The sequence below is a fragment of the Symphodus melops genome (genome assembly GCF_947650265.1).
Source record: "Symphodus melops genome assembly, chromosome: 14".
Lineage (NCBI taxonomy): Eukaryota > Metazoa > Chordata > Actinopteri > Labriformes > Labridae > Symphodus > Symphodus melops.
The window spans coordinates 23,043,821-23,060,227 of NC_136704.1; the positions used below are offsets into that span (position 1 = coordinate 23,043,821).

General features: G+C 40.5%; 2 protein-coding genes and 1 long non-coding RNA gene across 10 annotated transcripts in view; 2 read left to right on the plus strand and 1 right to left on the minus strand.

Moving 5' to 3' along the window:
• The window catches only part of tmem108 (transmembrane protein 108), a 42,500-nt gene extending 38,996 nt beyond the window's left edge, over positions 1 to 3,504 (plus strand). For 4 of the 5 annotated variants that reach the window (XM_079361433.1, XM_079361432.1, XM_079361431.1 and 1 more), the window contains exons 4-5: positions 448 to 599; positions 2,665 to 3,504. In XM_079361433.1, coding sequence (XP_079217559.1) covers positions 448 to 599; positions 2,665 to 2,781 — 269 coding nt within the window. In that variant the 3' untranslated portion in view covers positions 2,782 to 3,504. The remainder of the gene's footprint in view (positions 1 to 447; positions 600 to 2,664) is intronic. The other variant, XR_013780561.1, reaches the window with a different exon arrangement.
• A 3,954-nt stretch (positions 3,505 to 7,458) lies between these two features.
• Positions 7,459 to 12,469, plus strand: cdv3 (carnitine deficiency-associated gene expressed in ventricle 3). Of its 4 annotated transcripts, none has more exons than XM_079361936.1 (5): positions 7,459 to 7,917; positions 9,016 to 9,092; positions 9,490 to 9,626; positions 10,416 to 10,578; positions 10,664 to 12,469. In XM_079361936.1, the coding sequence occupies exons 1-5, from the start codon at positions 7,729 to 7,731 to the stop codon at positions 10,788 to 10,790; spliced, it is 693 nt and encodes a 230-aa protein (XP_079218062.1). In that variant the 5' UTR covers positions 7,459 to 7,728; the 3' UTR covers positions 10,791 to 12,469. The 4 variants fall into 4 exon arrangements, with proteins under 4 accessions (XP_079218062.1, XP_079218063.1, XP_079218060.1 ...); XM_079361937.1 differs by having other exon boundaries at positions 9,019 to 9,092; XM_079361934.1 differs by having other exon boundaries at positions 7,460 to 7,917; positions 10,413 to 10,578.
• A 139-nt stretch (positions 12,470 to 12,608) lies between these two features.
• On the minus strand, positions 12,609 to 14,363 carry LOC306835428. Its single transcript, XR_013780643.1, has 4 exons — positions 14,258 to 14,363; positions 13,756 to 13,812; positions 13,050 to 13,118; positions 12,609 to 12,786 (listed from the first exon to the last, which is right to left on the minus strand). It is a non-coding gene; the product is annotated as an uncharacterized lncRNA (long non-coding RNA).
• Positions 14,364 to 16,407: the final 2,044 nt, after the last annotated feature.

Here is a 16,407-nt window from a genome sequence, read left to right on the forward strand (position 1 = left end):
TGCCTTCAGGGCAGGATCCTGTTGCATTAAATTCAAGAGAGAGAGCCATAGCATATTAATAGCCAGGGAGGCAGAGTGTCTTTCATCGAGAAGTAGAGCTCCTTAGGCAGAACTGGGTTTTTTATCGTTATGGTCTGTTAATGTAGAAATACGTATTTATTCCTCTGCTATAATTAATAACTGTCTTGTATTTTCTTAAAAGTTTGTTTCTGAGTGACTTAAAGCTTTGTTGCTTAGAAAAGCTCAAAGTTACAACAAGGTACACCACCAGTAGCAGATTTCCTTTCTACCACCATCTCTTCCCAACAGTGTACGATGTCGTGAAACATGACAGCTTCTCCCCGAGCAGCAGTGTGGGCACTTTCAGAGGTGTTATTTGAAGCAGCAGCTTCCCCACAGCCTTTTGTGCTAACCCTCATTTTCCCTCCGTGTCTCTGCCCGCTCTAGCTGTTCTTTTGACCGTGTGCTGCATGAGGAGGAAGAAGAAGTCATCGAGTCAGGAGAACAACCTCAGCTACTGGAACAACGCCATCACCATGGACTACTTCAGCAGGCACGCCGTGGAGCTGCCCAGAGAGATTCACACTCTGGAGAGCGAGGTACAAACTACTGACACACTGACTGTGTTAGCGAACAGCACAGCACACACACAGGTGGAGGGAGGTTTGTGGGGTGTTTCACAGTCAGTCAGCAGAATGGGGGGAATGAGTCTGGGAACTACAAGAGAATCCATGTCCAATCTCCCCTGTCAGCACGCCTCAAGGCCTGCAGAAACACACCGTACTACTTAAGCACAACGACGTAGAGAGATGCATTTTGGATTAAAGATGTGCTGATATCATTTTGTTCCTCAAGATTCTGATTCCAATATCCAAACTGCGAAACCTGCTTGTACTTCGTACTTATTAGAGCAATAACAAAACACATCTTTCATGTTTAGGAAAACACAGATTACTGGAATTTTGCTAAATAAATTAGATGAAATTAGTTCTTCTTTGCTGCTCCTGGAGACCTTGCTACCAGCAAGTATGGTTTACATTATTGATATGAAGCTTACTTTTAATGGAAAAAAAAGAAGAAGGAGAGTTTTTTTGGAGTGGAAAATTATTGTACGGCATTTGTTATTTCGAAAAAGGTTATAAGCAGCTCAAGTAGGTAGGTGCAGGGCAGCGCATAATCAGCAGACTGAGGAAGCCGATTGGCCCGCACAGCGGCTCAAATGTCACAAAGGTTCCAAATATAATCACCTGAAGAAGACCTCCAGCGAAACCTCGTGAGGAGCTAAAACTTTTTGTGGCATTTGAGTAAGCGTCTTCTTCCGTGACATTTGTTTTTAACAGTGTAGTGTGTGTGTTTTAGTAGTTAACATTCTCCCATAAATATTAGAGTACCGAGCTGTTGATTTTCTGGGAAATCCATACGTTTACCTCTGATTCTACCTGTGCTGTTACTGTTCAGACAGAGCTGACCCTCCAATCAGGACAACGATTTCTTGTTGGGTTTTTTTGTTTGTTTGTTTTTTTTACAACATGGCGTCAATGAACAAACAAAGACTTCAGCAATTAGTAGAAACATGTATGTAGTTAGCGCTGTTGCCTCACAGCGAGGAGGTTCCTGGTTCAAATCCCCTGTCTGACAGGAGCCTGCATGTTCTGTAGGTTTTCTCCACGTGCAGTCTCCCAGAGACACACCTGTGTCCACAGTGGAACTGGGATTGGCTCCGAAATAGAGATTAAGTTCATATGTTTGTAATCTGATTTTTTTTAATGCACCACAGCGCCATCTGGTGGACATTGATCCATACGACAGAAATATTAAGTCTTAGTCCTTTCTTTCATTCATATATTTGTGATTGATCATTGCTTTGTTCGGTCTTCATATTTGTACTGTTCTCTTCAGTTATCATTTCACTGTGCGTCTCCTTTCTTTAATTCTCCGTTGCTTCATTTTTGCACTCTCTTGCTGCATGTTGAGGGCATCAGGAAAGGGAAGCTGAGGTTGGATACTGTGTGGGATGCCCCTGGTGACACCCAGGTGTTGTTTCCCCTCCCCCCTGATTTACCTGTGTCTGTAGAGCTGCAGCCTCATAGCTTCCCTGCTTCTTTCACTAAATGACATCGCTCTGGGAGGAATGATCATAAATTACAGCAGGAGTTTCAAGTTTGAATGCTGCTGATGATAACGTGGTCCGATCCCTGCTGTAAAAACAGATCATTTTCCCTCTCAGACCTCCTCCTCCTCCTCTGGTACTGCCTTATTACTGCTGACTCACCATCAGCAACCATTTTCACATCACCCCCCTCCCTCCCCTCCCTCACCCCTTCATTGTATCCCTCTCTTTTTTCTTCTTAGTCATCCCTCCTTTCATTGCTCTCTGCTCGTGCAGCTTTAACATCTCCTCTTCCGCCTTCTCCTCTGTATCTCTGCTCATCTCGCCCTGTCTGATATCTTTGTTCCCCGTCTCCTTAAAAGCCCAAGGGTTCCCGCACCAAACCCATATTTTACCCTGCTCTTTAGACGCTGCTCAGTACCCGTAGAGTGACTTAGATACAATCGACTGCAGTGTGTGTGCACTAATGAGGAGCCCTCGAGCAACACTCATGAATCACAGCTACTCTTTCACACTCATACAAGCACTGAATTATTTTCTGTGTGCATTTGCAGGAGCACGACACCTGTCTCCCCCCGAACGGAGACTACAGCGGCAGCAGCATGGTCCTTGTTAACCCTTTCTGCCAGGAGACCCTCTTCATCAACAGAGACAAAACATCTGCCATCTAGAGACACTGTCTGACCCCTCCCATCTTCTCCTCCCCCTGCTGTTGTTGTCTATTTTATATAAGTGGTAAATATTCAGAGACTTTGACTTTATACTGTATATGACAAAAAAAAAATCACAAAGACAAACCAGAAAGAAGAGTGATGTAAACAGACATTATTTACTATGAGAATGCACCCGCATATTTTTCTGATGTACATTTTCTACAAAAGGCTTAATTGTGATAAGAGGTTTTTATTGTCTTTATAAAAAAACAGAGTACATGTGCTTTCGTTTCATTACAGCGGCTTGATGGTGAGTGCACTGGAGGTGTCGCCACACGAACTCTGCTTTAGAGAGAGAAACCTGCGATGAAAACACTAAAGCTGTACTTTGTAATGTTGTTTTTTCTTTCAAAATAAATCCCAAATTCTTATAGTTATTATAGCCTGTTGAACTTGAATATAGCACCTATGTACTATGGGGGGGGGGATTAGTTACAAAAAAAGCATTACTGTCGATCCAAGCCCGTGTTTATCAGACTGAGAACGACACTTCCTGCTTTAAACAAAGAAATGTGGAACCAGAAAAAGTTGGAAACAGCCAATCAGAGACACCGATTTTCTCTACTGTACGTCTGCCTGCTTATTTATTCTGTTTTCAAACCCTCACAAGTTACTCACTGGGACTCCAGTAGCACATGTATGTGAAATTAACTCAAATAAAATGTATTCATGTAAAATTATTATTATAAAAATAACACATTTTATTCATAGTTAACCTTTTCCAGAGATCAGAAAAATGCTGTTGGTTTGCAAGTCACCGAGTGTGTGGGAGTTTACCTTCAAGCAGCATCACCCCTGAATTGCCCCCCGGGGACAAATAAAGTTTTTTGAATTGAATTGAATCATAGCAACTACTATCAAAAGATTTCTCCTGAGAGTTGGGACAGCAACCAAAACAGAAAGAAAAGTCATTATCATTATTAAAATAATCAGCGGGACAAATTTAGGACTTCAGTTAGAAGGTTGATTAACATAAATTCATTCTCTAAAAAAATATAAACTGAAAATGTGAGTCAGTGATGTATTCTCAACCCCTCTCTGCTGCCCCCTAGTGACCAAAATGAACCTGCCTGTGTATGTTTGAGCTGTTTTTTAAAAGTTACACAGGTGAGTTTTAGAAAACATTTTTTATCCAATTACAAAATAATGATTAAATTGGAGGATATTATAAATTAAAATTCAGACTGAATTTGATATGCATAATTTTAGTGCAAACTAGAACTGTGAAGAAATTCTGCTGCTGGATAAGGTACTTCAGAGAAATAATTTAATACTGGGAATGTAACTTCCAGTCAGACCAGTGCTGTGATCTCTGTAGTTTTTCCTAGATTCATGAGAAATTTAACACAAAACTTTTATTCTTCATTTTGAGAGGAAGATTTACGGGCTCTCACGTAAGTCCAAAAGTTTGGTTTGATAAATAAGGGCTCTGATTCTGATGGTTAATTTGATCAGTATTTTTCGGTTATGCTTGGGTCAATATTCTTTAAAAAAAAAAAAAACTCTTTCCCCCCTCATGTGTCACCAGCTTGTCTTTAGAGGGACCACATAGATGTCTTAAATCCTTGTGTTGGCCCTTTATATCATGTGTGAACGAACGCCCTGTTTGTGCATGTGCGTGCGTGTTCAGTGTGGATGGAGACGTTTAAATGTGCACCCCCCCTCCAACCACATATCACTGTTTTAAAGTCAAACAAGACTCTGTATCATGTTCAGCTCAGTTGGATCGGTTTATGTGTGTGCCTCTGTGTGTGTGTGTGTGTGTTTGTCTCTTGTGTGTCATCTGGAGTGGTTTACTGATTGCCTGGTGTGAGAAGGAATTTCTAAGCGCTGTCGGAAACAATTAGACCACCCTTGCTACTGTAAATGTCTCCCTCCTTGAATACTGTGTTTGTCCACCAAGGCAAAAATGTGTTTGTTGAAATGTTGAATGACTGTGAGTTATTGGCTGGACCACAGAAAATGTGTTAGAGGCCGTCACAGAACCATAATGTACGCTGAATACTTACTGTGAGCACATACAGAGGCAGTTTAATCAGAAAAGTTTGAATACTTTCTTAGATTTTTTATTTTTTTTTGGTGCGTCTGTCGTCCTTCTGTCATAAGTTTGACTTAATTCATGCAGTTTTTATTCAGTAATCAATGCTGCCTGCCTGCCTCTGTCGCTGCTGAAGACATTCTGCATTGTGAGATGTTGTTCTGAAATCGCGGATGTTGGATAACAAGGTTGAAGCATATTGATATTTCCTGCATTGGATGCTCACAGCCTGGGCTTCTTGTTTTGCACGCTCAAAAGTGAATATTTTACAAAACGTTCAGTGACACGGTGGAGCAGTGATCAATATGATGTATTTTTTTGTACTGTAGTATACACTGTACTTTTTACTGCTGAGCAATAAAACAAAGAAAAACCAACCCACTGTACTGTATCTGTTTATTGTACAACAAAGAAGAGCTAATAGTCTTGCAGACCACATGCATTGATGAAGGGAACTGGAATTTTCTCTGTGTACCAGTGCTGCTGCTTCTGGGAAAATGACGTCAGTTCCATAATCTGTTTACAAGCTGTACAGCTGAGGAGAGGATTAATTAGATGTGAGTCTGAAGACAATACAACAACAACAACAACAACAAAAGCAGTAAAAAGGAGCTTAATTCTAATTTCACTTTCGTTTTTTAGATCCAAAATAAGATTTATAATTCCTGAATACAATCTGAACCTATATTTATATTTCAACTGTATACTGGGCGGTGGTAGCTCCATGTGACCATGACTTGGGTTAGGAATGGGAACTAGAGGGTCACCAGATCAAGTTCTGGTGCAAACCAAGCCTGGAATTGATCTATTAGCTGAAGAGCTGCTGAGTCACTTCCTGAGCCCTGTCGATGTGCCCTTGAGCAAGACACCAGATCCCCAAAAGCTTGGGTGCTCTTTCATGTGCAGTCCCTTACTCTGACATCTCTCTATTAGTATTAGCCTATAAGAACAACACAGTGGAAAGCTAATTTCCCCTCGTGGGATATTTAACGTAAACACAACATATTTTTTAATTTTTTTATTGACTCTTGTTTATAAACAAATGCATGAATGCATTTACTCATTGTGTTAGTGTTCTTTCATCTTTGGAGGATCATTTGAATAGCAGTTTTCAGAGAAGGACACACATTATGGAGGACATGTGCTACACACAAAAAAAATAAAACACTTTTTAATCTAAATGGATTTCAGTGGATGAATGAATGCAGTTTTACTTGCTTCTCAGTTTCATAAAGCTGTTGGATCTTGTTTGAAATAGTTTTTATTTACAGCAGTTGGAAAGTTGGATCACACGTTGCTATCTTTAGCACATACTTTAACCCCTTTTCTCCTAATAGTGGTCTACATTCCAGAGAAACCAATTTAGCGAGTGAATTTGTAAGTTTATCAGACGTTGAATTACTAACGTTGGTCCTGAAGCCAGTCATTTGGTTGAGTTTGGGCTGCAAATGCTTCTTGTTTGTACTTGTGGTGGAGCTAGCGCAGAGCAATGACAAATGTTGCGCTGTTTATGAAGCTAACTGTGATTAAATTATTTTCTTGTAATTAATTGGATCGTATTCAACGCGTTAAAGTCCCACCCCTAAAAGAAATACAAATGATTAACTAAATGGTAAATGCTAACGCTACACATAGTCACTTAACTACATACTTCTACGAAATGCTGATGATATATTTGTGGTGTTTCTGCTGCCAGCTCTTTACAGTGACGTCTACTTAATATTTTTGTTTAATTAGTTTGTGTGCTTTATTTGAATCTACTCCGTTTAAACAGGTTATTCTTTAGCAACTGATTTGAGTTATATTAACTCAACTTTTAACAAAGTTAAATTGAATTAATAATAATGTGTGCAATCTGTTGCCTCAATTTTATTGAGTAGTTAATGTGCATCTCTTTTTACAATGTACGACTGGAAGCCTGTGTGGGCATCAGACACTGAGGGATCTGATGTTTTCCGCTTGATCATGACTTTGACCTGAGTTTGCTTTATTGCATGCAGGCTGACAGCAACCTGGTTATCTACAACAGCAGTGGTACTGCCAGGTGTACCACAAACGCGTACACTGACAGAACGGACTGGATGTGTCGTCTTCAGCTCACTGATGACGAAAAGCTGGTGTTGTGCAGGAATGCTGAATAAGTCTGGACCTCTGCAAGCTCCAAAGGCATGAACTTAAAATGACATGAGAAGCCTCTGAATGCAAGTTAAAGCCGTGTTAACTTGCCAACAGTGTAACTTTGGAGTCAATTAAAAACAGAATGTGGAAAAAATGTGTACCTTTTTTTTGGTTATAGCTAAAAGATTCTATTAAACCGGCTTTAAACATTATTTGAGTACCTATTTTGGCTAGAGTACATGACTGTATTGTAATTTGAAACCAGAATGGTGGGTCAGATTTCTCATTTTCGTACTGTATATTGTGTTTGGGCACCATTTGAACATATCATTATTTTAGAACAGTATGATATTAAATAATTGTATTAGAATTAATTACGACGGTTAATATAATACAATGTGTTGTAAAATGTAAGACAATATTAACTGAAAAAAATACTTTTTTTCCCCTCTTTTGCGTAAAGCTCAGTACTTCCGGTTCAGATCAGGAGGGTTTCCGGGTTACGGTGCAGATTTGTCAAATAGCCCGTGCATGGCATGGTTGACAGGGTAGCTAACATCTCAGTCAGGTATCCAGGGTGGACATTTATTCTTTTTTTTTTTAATTAATCCGCCTGTAACCGAAGTTTTATCCGTCAGATTGAGGGCGTATCTCCGTCTCTTCCTGACTGTTTGAATCGTTGTTAGGAGTACAGATTTTCTTTAACGACATTTGTCATTCGCTAAGTTAACGTCGCTCTTTTTTTGAAAATGGCGGATCTACCACCGGAGAAGAGTCTGGACGATTTCTTCGCCAAGCGGGATAAAAAGAAGAAGAAAGAGGCGAAAGGAAAAGCCAAAGAGTCCAACACGGGTCCAACGACTGCGGTAGTGAAAAAGACGAAGAGGGAGAAAGAAAAATCGTCGAAAAACGAGAATCAGGACGCGCAGATTGAAAAGGTAACGGACTGTAACTTTTTTTTTTTTTTAAATTTCCCCAGCGGTGCAAACTGTCTCTCCCTCTCATCACAACACAACCTCTTTCCTCTTTAAGTTAAACGTTAATCGGCTGTACTGTCAGTCCTCACAGCTGAGGATTCACCTCTTTTATAAAGAGTTAAGAAAAGAGAAAAGGAAAACGCCGGTTGCTAAGGAGCTAACGTAGCATATGGCACACATTTCCAAGGGATACCAAAATCACCGTAACACCACCTTCTTTTTTGTGGCTTCCATGGCAACAGCCGGTCTAAGCTCTGTTTATATTGTTAGTGATTTGGTGACGTTAGAGGCCACAAAGTGTGCCTTTCATTGTGTGTGTCTATGTATGGGGGGTAAGCTGTCAGTCAGGTCTTTGAATCCTGGGCTTGTCCAACTACATGTAGGCCGGGGCCTCCATTAGTCCCAAGTCTTTTTTTTTTTTTTTTTTTTTTTTTTTTTTTATACTGGCCTTTAAAGCTTCAGTAGACAAACATAGGGATGTCAGGATTCACTCAGCTCACTAAACGAGCCACGATCACGATACGATTTTCTCCCGATATATTTTACAAAATGACAACTGGAGACCAATGATGAGTGAAACAGATTCATTTAGGGGCTGCAAACCTGCATGTCAGTGTCATTCAGCCTTTTAAACTTCTCATTGTGTTGTCGATTAAACGCTGCATCATGTTGGTTGTGATATTTGTTTAGTTTTCTGTCATCTTGTAATATTTGCACACCGTTTTTGTCTTCTCTTTTCTGTATAAAATATCCCTCTTAACCCTTCTACCCCTTTTTTTAATTATTATTTTTGCATTTGGACAGTATAGTTTTAAGATTTTTACTAATCTTATTTGCAAATATATTAAGATAAACATGCATTAAGATCCCTTTTTTCAGAGTGCCGATGTGAACTTTAACATCTCCCAATCGATTTATCCCGATTAATCTTTACATCTATAGTGACAAAATATACATCATAGTGTCCTGTTAAAATCTTTTTCATTTGAAGACTTGACAGTTTTAGGAAGTATAAAAATGCCTTGTGTGTGCTCTGTATTAATGTCTACTTCTGGAAAGGAGGACGAGGAATGGAAAGAGTTTGAGCAGAAGGAAGTCGACTACAGCGGGCTCCGGCTTCAAGCTTTACAGATAAGGTGAGGATGAAATGTGTGTTTGATTGTGAGGACTCATCGTCAGTATGATGAGATGTGTGGGGAAGCAGAGGATTTAGCCCATTATGATAAGCCCCCTATCTTTCAACTCTCGACCTTCATTGAGCTCTAATGAACCTTTTCTTGGGCTGCCTGTCGGTTATGTTCGGTGCCCCATGTTGGCTGGATGCCGTGGTCCTTATTGCGGCGCCCGTGGGTTCGAAATCGACCTCTGTCCCTTTTGCTGAATCCCCTCTCTCCCCTTCCAACGTCTCTCTTCAGCTATCTTATCCAATAAAATCAAAAAATATAACTCAGAGTACCTCTCTAAAGTCCAGTTATCAACCCACAAGAAATACATTTATGTAGTAATTTAAGAATATTTAAAATCATGTTGCAGCGACGAGAAAGAGGAAGAGGAGTACGAGAAGGAGGAGGTCGGTGAGGACGGAGAGATCATTCTGGTGAGCGGAGACAAATTTTCGGGCCCCTGGAACAAGTCTGGTGCCGCTCCAACTCCAGCAGCTGCACCCGTGGGTGAGTGAACCAACGACGGGCATCGCTCACTAGCTTCAGATATGAATGCTGCGGGACATCCTTGTCCTTACAAGTAAACATTCGATACATTGAATTATGGTTTATCAAATAAAAAGGAGCTCGGTCAGCTCCTCCCACAGTCTAAAACACATGCTCCTTAGGTTACCTGGTGACCATAAAAAACTGCCTGTAGGTGTCAATGTTAATCTTATTTAATTTCCCCCTGGGGACTTATTTATTTTTAATTGGATGCGAGTGTGGCTGGTTGTGTAGCCTGTGAACAGTCCAGGATGTACCCCGCCTTTCACCCAATGACGGCCCCCCCCACCACCACCACCACCCCCACCACGACCCCTGAAGTGAAAAGCTATGAAGATATTGGATAGATGGAATAAAATAGAGCTGCACAATAAATCAGAAACGAAAACAGACATTGAGAAAATGTTCTTTCTTAGATTTAAATTGTTATTTGAAAAACGGAATTATATCATCTAAATGCAGTACGTTTTTTTTATTAAGCGATATTATCTTTTATTATTTGAGTCCTGAATCCGTCCTACTTCTAACAACCATTGAAAAGTTCAACACGTGACAAACAGGAGGAGCGGCATGTTATTTGTTTAAAACGTTGTGACGATACTTGAGTTTAACTTAAATGTCCATGCGACTGTTTTTGCATGTGCACATCACAATTACTAAAGTACCATACATCATGTGGCCCTGCATTGAATTGTGCTCCTGCTCATATATGACTTCTAAATGATTCTTTTATCTTTTCTATTCTAGCAGAGGAAGTCGAGGTGCCTGAGTCGAAGCCCTCCGGTGTATACCGCCCTCCAGGAGCCCGGCTGACTACCACCAAACGCACGCATACCCAGGGGCCTCCTGAGATCTACAGTGACGCACAGTTCCCCTCTCTACTTGCCACAGCCAAACATGTGGAGACACGCAAGTAAGCAGCGGGAGTCATTTGTAAAACGAGGCACATAAAGGAGGTTTGATGTCTTGACTGAAGTGATGCTAACCCTTTGCTTCAGGGACAGAGAAATGGAAAAGACCTTTGAGGTGGTGAAACACAGGACCCGTGGCCGAGAGGAGACCGGCGGTGCTTCTATGCAGCAGTTGCAGCTCGACAACCAGTACGCCATCCTCGGGGATAAGTAGAGCCGCTCCCCTCCGTCCCCCGGCCCCTTCAGCACGCTCCAGCCCGGCCCCGTGAAGGAAGCTGGATCCAGCTGAGTCGACTGCAGTCCTGCCACCATCACCACTCTGGTTTCTCTCACACACAGCCACACATACACTGCAGAACACACACACACACACACACAAAACATCCCCTTTAATGAATCCGTCACACTCTACACGCGTTTGGTCGGCAAAACTGAAGGACTGCATCTGAAGGGGCTGTCGAAAGAGGGGATAATTGAAAAGGAATTAGTTACAAACACCCAAACGTACAACACTGCAGCAGCAACAAACGGCGACGTAGTCGTCCTTTGTGGATTGTACTCAGAGCAGCAGTTGCGTGGCGCAACTTTTCTCCGGACTTCAACTTGCTTTGATTAAGCCACAGAGGATCGAAGATAACTTTAGGCAAGGTGATTTTACAAACTTCTGTGAAAATATCTATTTTTTTGCAAGATCATTATAACCCAATCGCACGTGGTATCTTGGGGTGGTTTGAGTTGCGGTTGGGGCTTGTGGGAGTGGGGATACTACCTCAGCGGTATAGCTGGTGGTGATGATGTGGACTAAGCTTTTTTTTTTTTTTTTTTTTCTCATGTGGTGGTAGAAGGGACTAACACCGACCCTTCTCTCCTCACCCACCCACCCACCCACCCACACACACACACACACACACACACACACACACCACACACCACACACACACACACACACACACACACACACACACACACACACACACACAGACAGAAGCTGGCCACCCGGCTCTTTGATTTAGAAACTTGAAGCTTTGTTCCTTCCCCTCGATGTTGATGACACACTGCGAAGATCCAAGGACAAGAGGTGACAGGTCGTGGTCCTCCATTTAGAATTTCTATATAAAGTGGCCTTACTGATAGAAAGAGACTGCTTTGTCATCTGAAGAGAACTCTGCTCACAGGACGCCGTGTGACTCTGGATCCTACCACTTTGTGACAAAAACCCAAATACAAACAACAAAATCCTTCTGATCCAGGAATGTAGTGATGTTGAAGTTTGCCTGATGATTACAACTACTAACTTTTTGTTCATATCCACTTGTTTGATTTCATTTCCCTGACATGAATTTTGATCCTATCCCATAAAAAAAAAAGAGAGAAATTAAAGTTTGTTTCTAATCTGAAATTTTTCATTTGGTAACTTAGGTGTCGATGTAGTTAGACGCCAGTGATCACAGATGTGACATCGAAAAAAGAACGTTTTGGAATCCTATTCGGTGAGGTTGTTTGGGCCACATTAAGTTCACTCCCCAGTTTTAACATTTTTATCTATCCTTAGCCTCAACAGTCAACGTGCTGTCGGCCCTGTGTACAGCAGGTAGCTCGTGCAGAACTTCAGCTCCAGAGCGTCACAGTGATTACTCGTCTGTTCAAACAAACCGCCAACCAAACCAACAGAGTACTTACACAATAAGTGGGCTGCACAGTTTGATTTAAATGGGTTTTTACTACAAGCATAGAGATGAAGATGAACTGGATTTATGTTGTGTGTGTCTGTCCTTTCCATCAAAGATGCTGGAGAGGGTCGATCCCCGCTGGCACACTTGTGGAAGTAGATAATATTTGTAATGAAAAGAGAAGAGCCTAACACACACAAAAAAATAAAGTGATCCTTGTGAATGAAGTCTTGTCTGAATCTGTAGATGTGGAAAATTGATATCTGAGATTTCAACTTCTGTTTACCTGCGTACCCTCACCTAATGCCCGACGTGTCTCGTGTTGTCGAGGTAGGTGTTGACGTTGACAAATTGTGGATATGTTTGCAGTTGCAGCTCTTTTATTGGAAAACGTACGCTTTTCAAATTATCTCCTTCTCAGCAAGTTAACAAATAAAAACAAGTTTTCTCAAACAACAGACTTGAAATGTTTATTTGAATCAGAGCAGAAACATCACATCTGTTGAGCCGTATGCTGTCCGTCTTCTATCTTTGATTCATCTAAAAAAATAAAAATAAAAAAAAAAGGTGAGTGATTTAGTATAATGTTTAAAAACTGAAGGAAATATTTTAAATTGATGAAAATACAAACAGGTTCAATGCTGCTTCACTCTTAAAGTATCATAAGCTCTTGTAGGTTTGAAGGGACTGCAGGTGGAAATTAGCAGTAGTGCTACAACCTGGTACAATGCGTCTCTCCTTTTTGAGGTTAATGTATATTGTACATATTGTGCCCCTGTTCAAATAAATTAATAACTTCTTACCGCTGTCCCATATGCATCAGTTGGTTCAGGATCATGGTTATCGGAAAAAGCCGTCCAAATCATTGGTTTCTGAAGGAGAAGTTGAAATCAGCTCTTTAAATCATTTCTACAGTCATATTAATTCTAACAAAATATTTATTTTGCCATCAATTTGTGCTCGTTTGCACTAAATCCTGCCGCTGCTACTGTCATCGACCACCAGATGGCGCTGCTTGTGACAGTTCCAATGAGCGGCGACTTAACTGAAGTTGACATTAACTGACCATAAAATGTATATTAAGAAACTACAGAGACTATGAATACTGATGAAAAAAACAAAAAGTAGATATTTTGGAGCTGGAGTTTGTGAGGTCCAGGTTTTCTCTGATGAGCTCATGTTGGTCCGAGTTAGTAAACTAGAAGCTGCTCCAGTTCTGGTCCTTTCTTCTTCATAGTGTACAGAAGGCACTTTTTTAGGTCTACATGTCAATAAACCATTTTAAAGGTACAGTATACCTTTAGTCTTTATGCAGTAGCTGTTTCACACTAAAAACAGATCTATAAACAACAGTCTAATCTAATCCTACAAACATGTTTCTCACATTCTAAACTCAACTTGGGAAGAAAACAAATCGTGCTATTTGGATACTAAGCGCTTTATCAACCATTATGTCAGCTTAAATTTATAACAATCCTTTTGTCTCCTGCTGCTGCTTGTTTCACGTACCCATGGTTGTTTTTTAGGTGCCTCCTTTTGCGTTGGGGCTGTGCCTCCTTGAGTCACCTGAAACAGAGACACGTTATTTGACCTTGTCCCGCTCCTGCAGCAGGGTCATCGACCTTCAGATTTTGAAACTGGCGGCAAGTTTAATAAACTCAAGAACCTTCATCCAGACAACAGCAGCCTAATAAATACTGAACATTTTCATTTAATTTCTAATTTCAATGCCTTTTATTTTCTTCTGCTTATCTGACACATTTAAGTTTGAAAGTTTAAACATCAAAATTTGCTCCTATCAGCTTGTAGAGTTATATTTACGTATCAGTGTCTGATGTAGACGACTTCTCTACTCCGTGAAACAACAAATCAAGCTGCATGAATTGAACTTATTGAAGTCCATGCAAAACATTACTTGACTAAAAAGCAAAGGTATAGTTACGACTTCCCCATTAAGAATTCCTTTTCAGGAAACTTTTGAAGGTCCAACAATCATCCTTCACAGTCTTACCGAGGCAGCGAGGATCAATCCCACCAGACACAGTACTGCGAGCCCTCTCATCTTAAAACGTGAATAATCTCAAATCGACTAATACACGTGTTATGAAGTGTCAGGAGGCGGAGTCTGTTAAAGCTAGTTACGGTAAAACGCTCAGTTCTAGTTTAAAAATCAAAGTCCGACATGATAGGTTTGTTTGCATTTGTTGAAAGTCAGTAAACAAAAAGTCTGCTCACTAACTGATCCCCTTTTCCAACTGATACCCCCATATACAAAAACAAACGTTTAATTGTAACTGAAACCTATTTCTAATCCAAACTCAACTTTATTTATACAGCCCTTTAACTGCCATAAATATAATTTATGTCATATCGTTTGTTTTGTATTTAAATGTTATTTGAAATATTGAATTTAATGTAAATAGGAAATGAGTACGTTACACCTGCTGCGGGGGGGAACAGAAAGTGTGTGACACACTCTGAAAGCATGAGGAGAGTAGTATGAGATGGGTCTCTGTTTTTTTGTTTATTGAGCAAACTAAACCTTTTCTTTAAGAAGCAAGATTTTTTTGTTATCATTTTCGTTCGATTCTTTCTCTCCAAGGAGTATGCAGCCAACGAGGTGTGTTTATCAGTTATTGTATTGTTTTATCACCAAAAGTTTCCGTTTGTAATTTATGTTAATTAAGCGTCTTTTTTGTATGTAAGTTTGACGGTGGATTTAAGCCAACACAAGTGGATTGAAGGTGAAAGGAAACGAAGAATAAATCCATCAGTTGTGAACCAATGGTCCGGTGTATTTCCTGGAGGGAGCGATAAGCCCTTTACACACAACACAGTTGATCCGAAGTGCAACACAAAAACCTACAGAGATAAAGTTTGACGGGTTTTTGAACATTTTAGGGAATGGAGTACAAATAAGTTTTGAGGTGATCCTGGAGCTGTCCTTTAAAGGTCACACGTTCTCCTCCTTTTCAACCAGTTTAAATGAGACTCAGCGCTCCCAGAACATGTCTGTGAACGTTTTTTGCGTGTTATCTGGTTAGAGCAGCAGCGTACGGATCAACAACAGAAGGCTTTGAGCTACGACACGTCCGTTGTTGATCTACACGCTGCTCTAATCCAGATAACAGAACCTTTAGAGGACGTCATGCGTGCTGACTTTTCTGTCTCTTCCTGTCTTCACGTACATGCACCTGAGGTTTTATTACTGTTTGAGTGTGATTCTTTATCTACTGTTTTAAAACCTTAATCAACTCAACTTCATTTACACCCGAGTTTACATCCAAGTGCTGAGCAGCAAAAAATACAGAGCAAGAGGAAGGACGAAGAAGAAAACTGCTTATTTAGTTGCCATGCTGAAACCACAATTGCAGCGACCATATCAACGTCGGATAAATGGCGAAGCTCTCATTCACTGAGATTATTTTAATCTCAGATTGGATGGCATTTGACATACAAATCAAATGAAAGATGTATCACTGTGATATGTATGTGATTAGTTGTCCTTAGTTTTCTAAACATGCTCTTACCTTAGAGCCCTCTCGGTTAGCAGGTGGTGGAGTTGGGAACCCGACTATGTTCATTATTGGTTTCCCCTTCCACTGAGGAATAGAAATAATATGTTAGCATGTAAGACACTGTGAGTAAGACATGTTAATAGTTCTTTAACAAAATGTTCACGGGAGGCTTTTATTCCTCACGTCCTCTCAGAGAACTATCAGATAAATGAACTGTGAAGTGAAATGTGCCTACCGGGTCTTCTTCTTCTTTTTCTTTGCTTTTCTCCAGAGTCTGAAATAACAGGCACACGAGTTTAAAAGGGAAAGGATAAACTTTAAAAGGTCACATATTCTCCTCCTTTTTCAACCAGGATAAATAAATCCCAGAGATCCTCAAAACATGTGTTTAGTTTCTTAGCACAGTTAATGAGAAGGCTCGCCTCGGGTTGAAGCAGCAACTTTGTAGGTGTAGGTGGCTCACACACACACACACACACACACACCCATAACCAGACAAACCAGAAACATTTAAATGTAACCAGCGTCACATTTTCTGTTCCTTAACACTTTCAAAAACCTTCATCCAAACAGTCCAGATGTTTATACAGTCCCTTTAATTAAACATGCTACCACTTAGCTAGCTACAGGATGTTAAAACTAA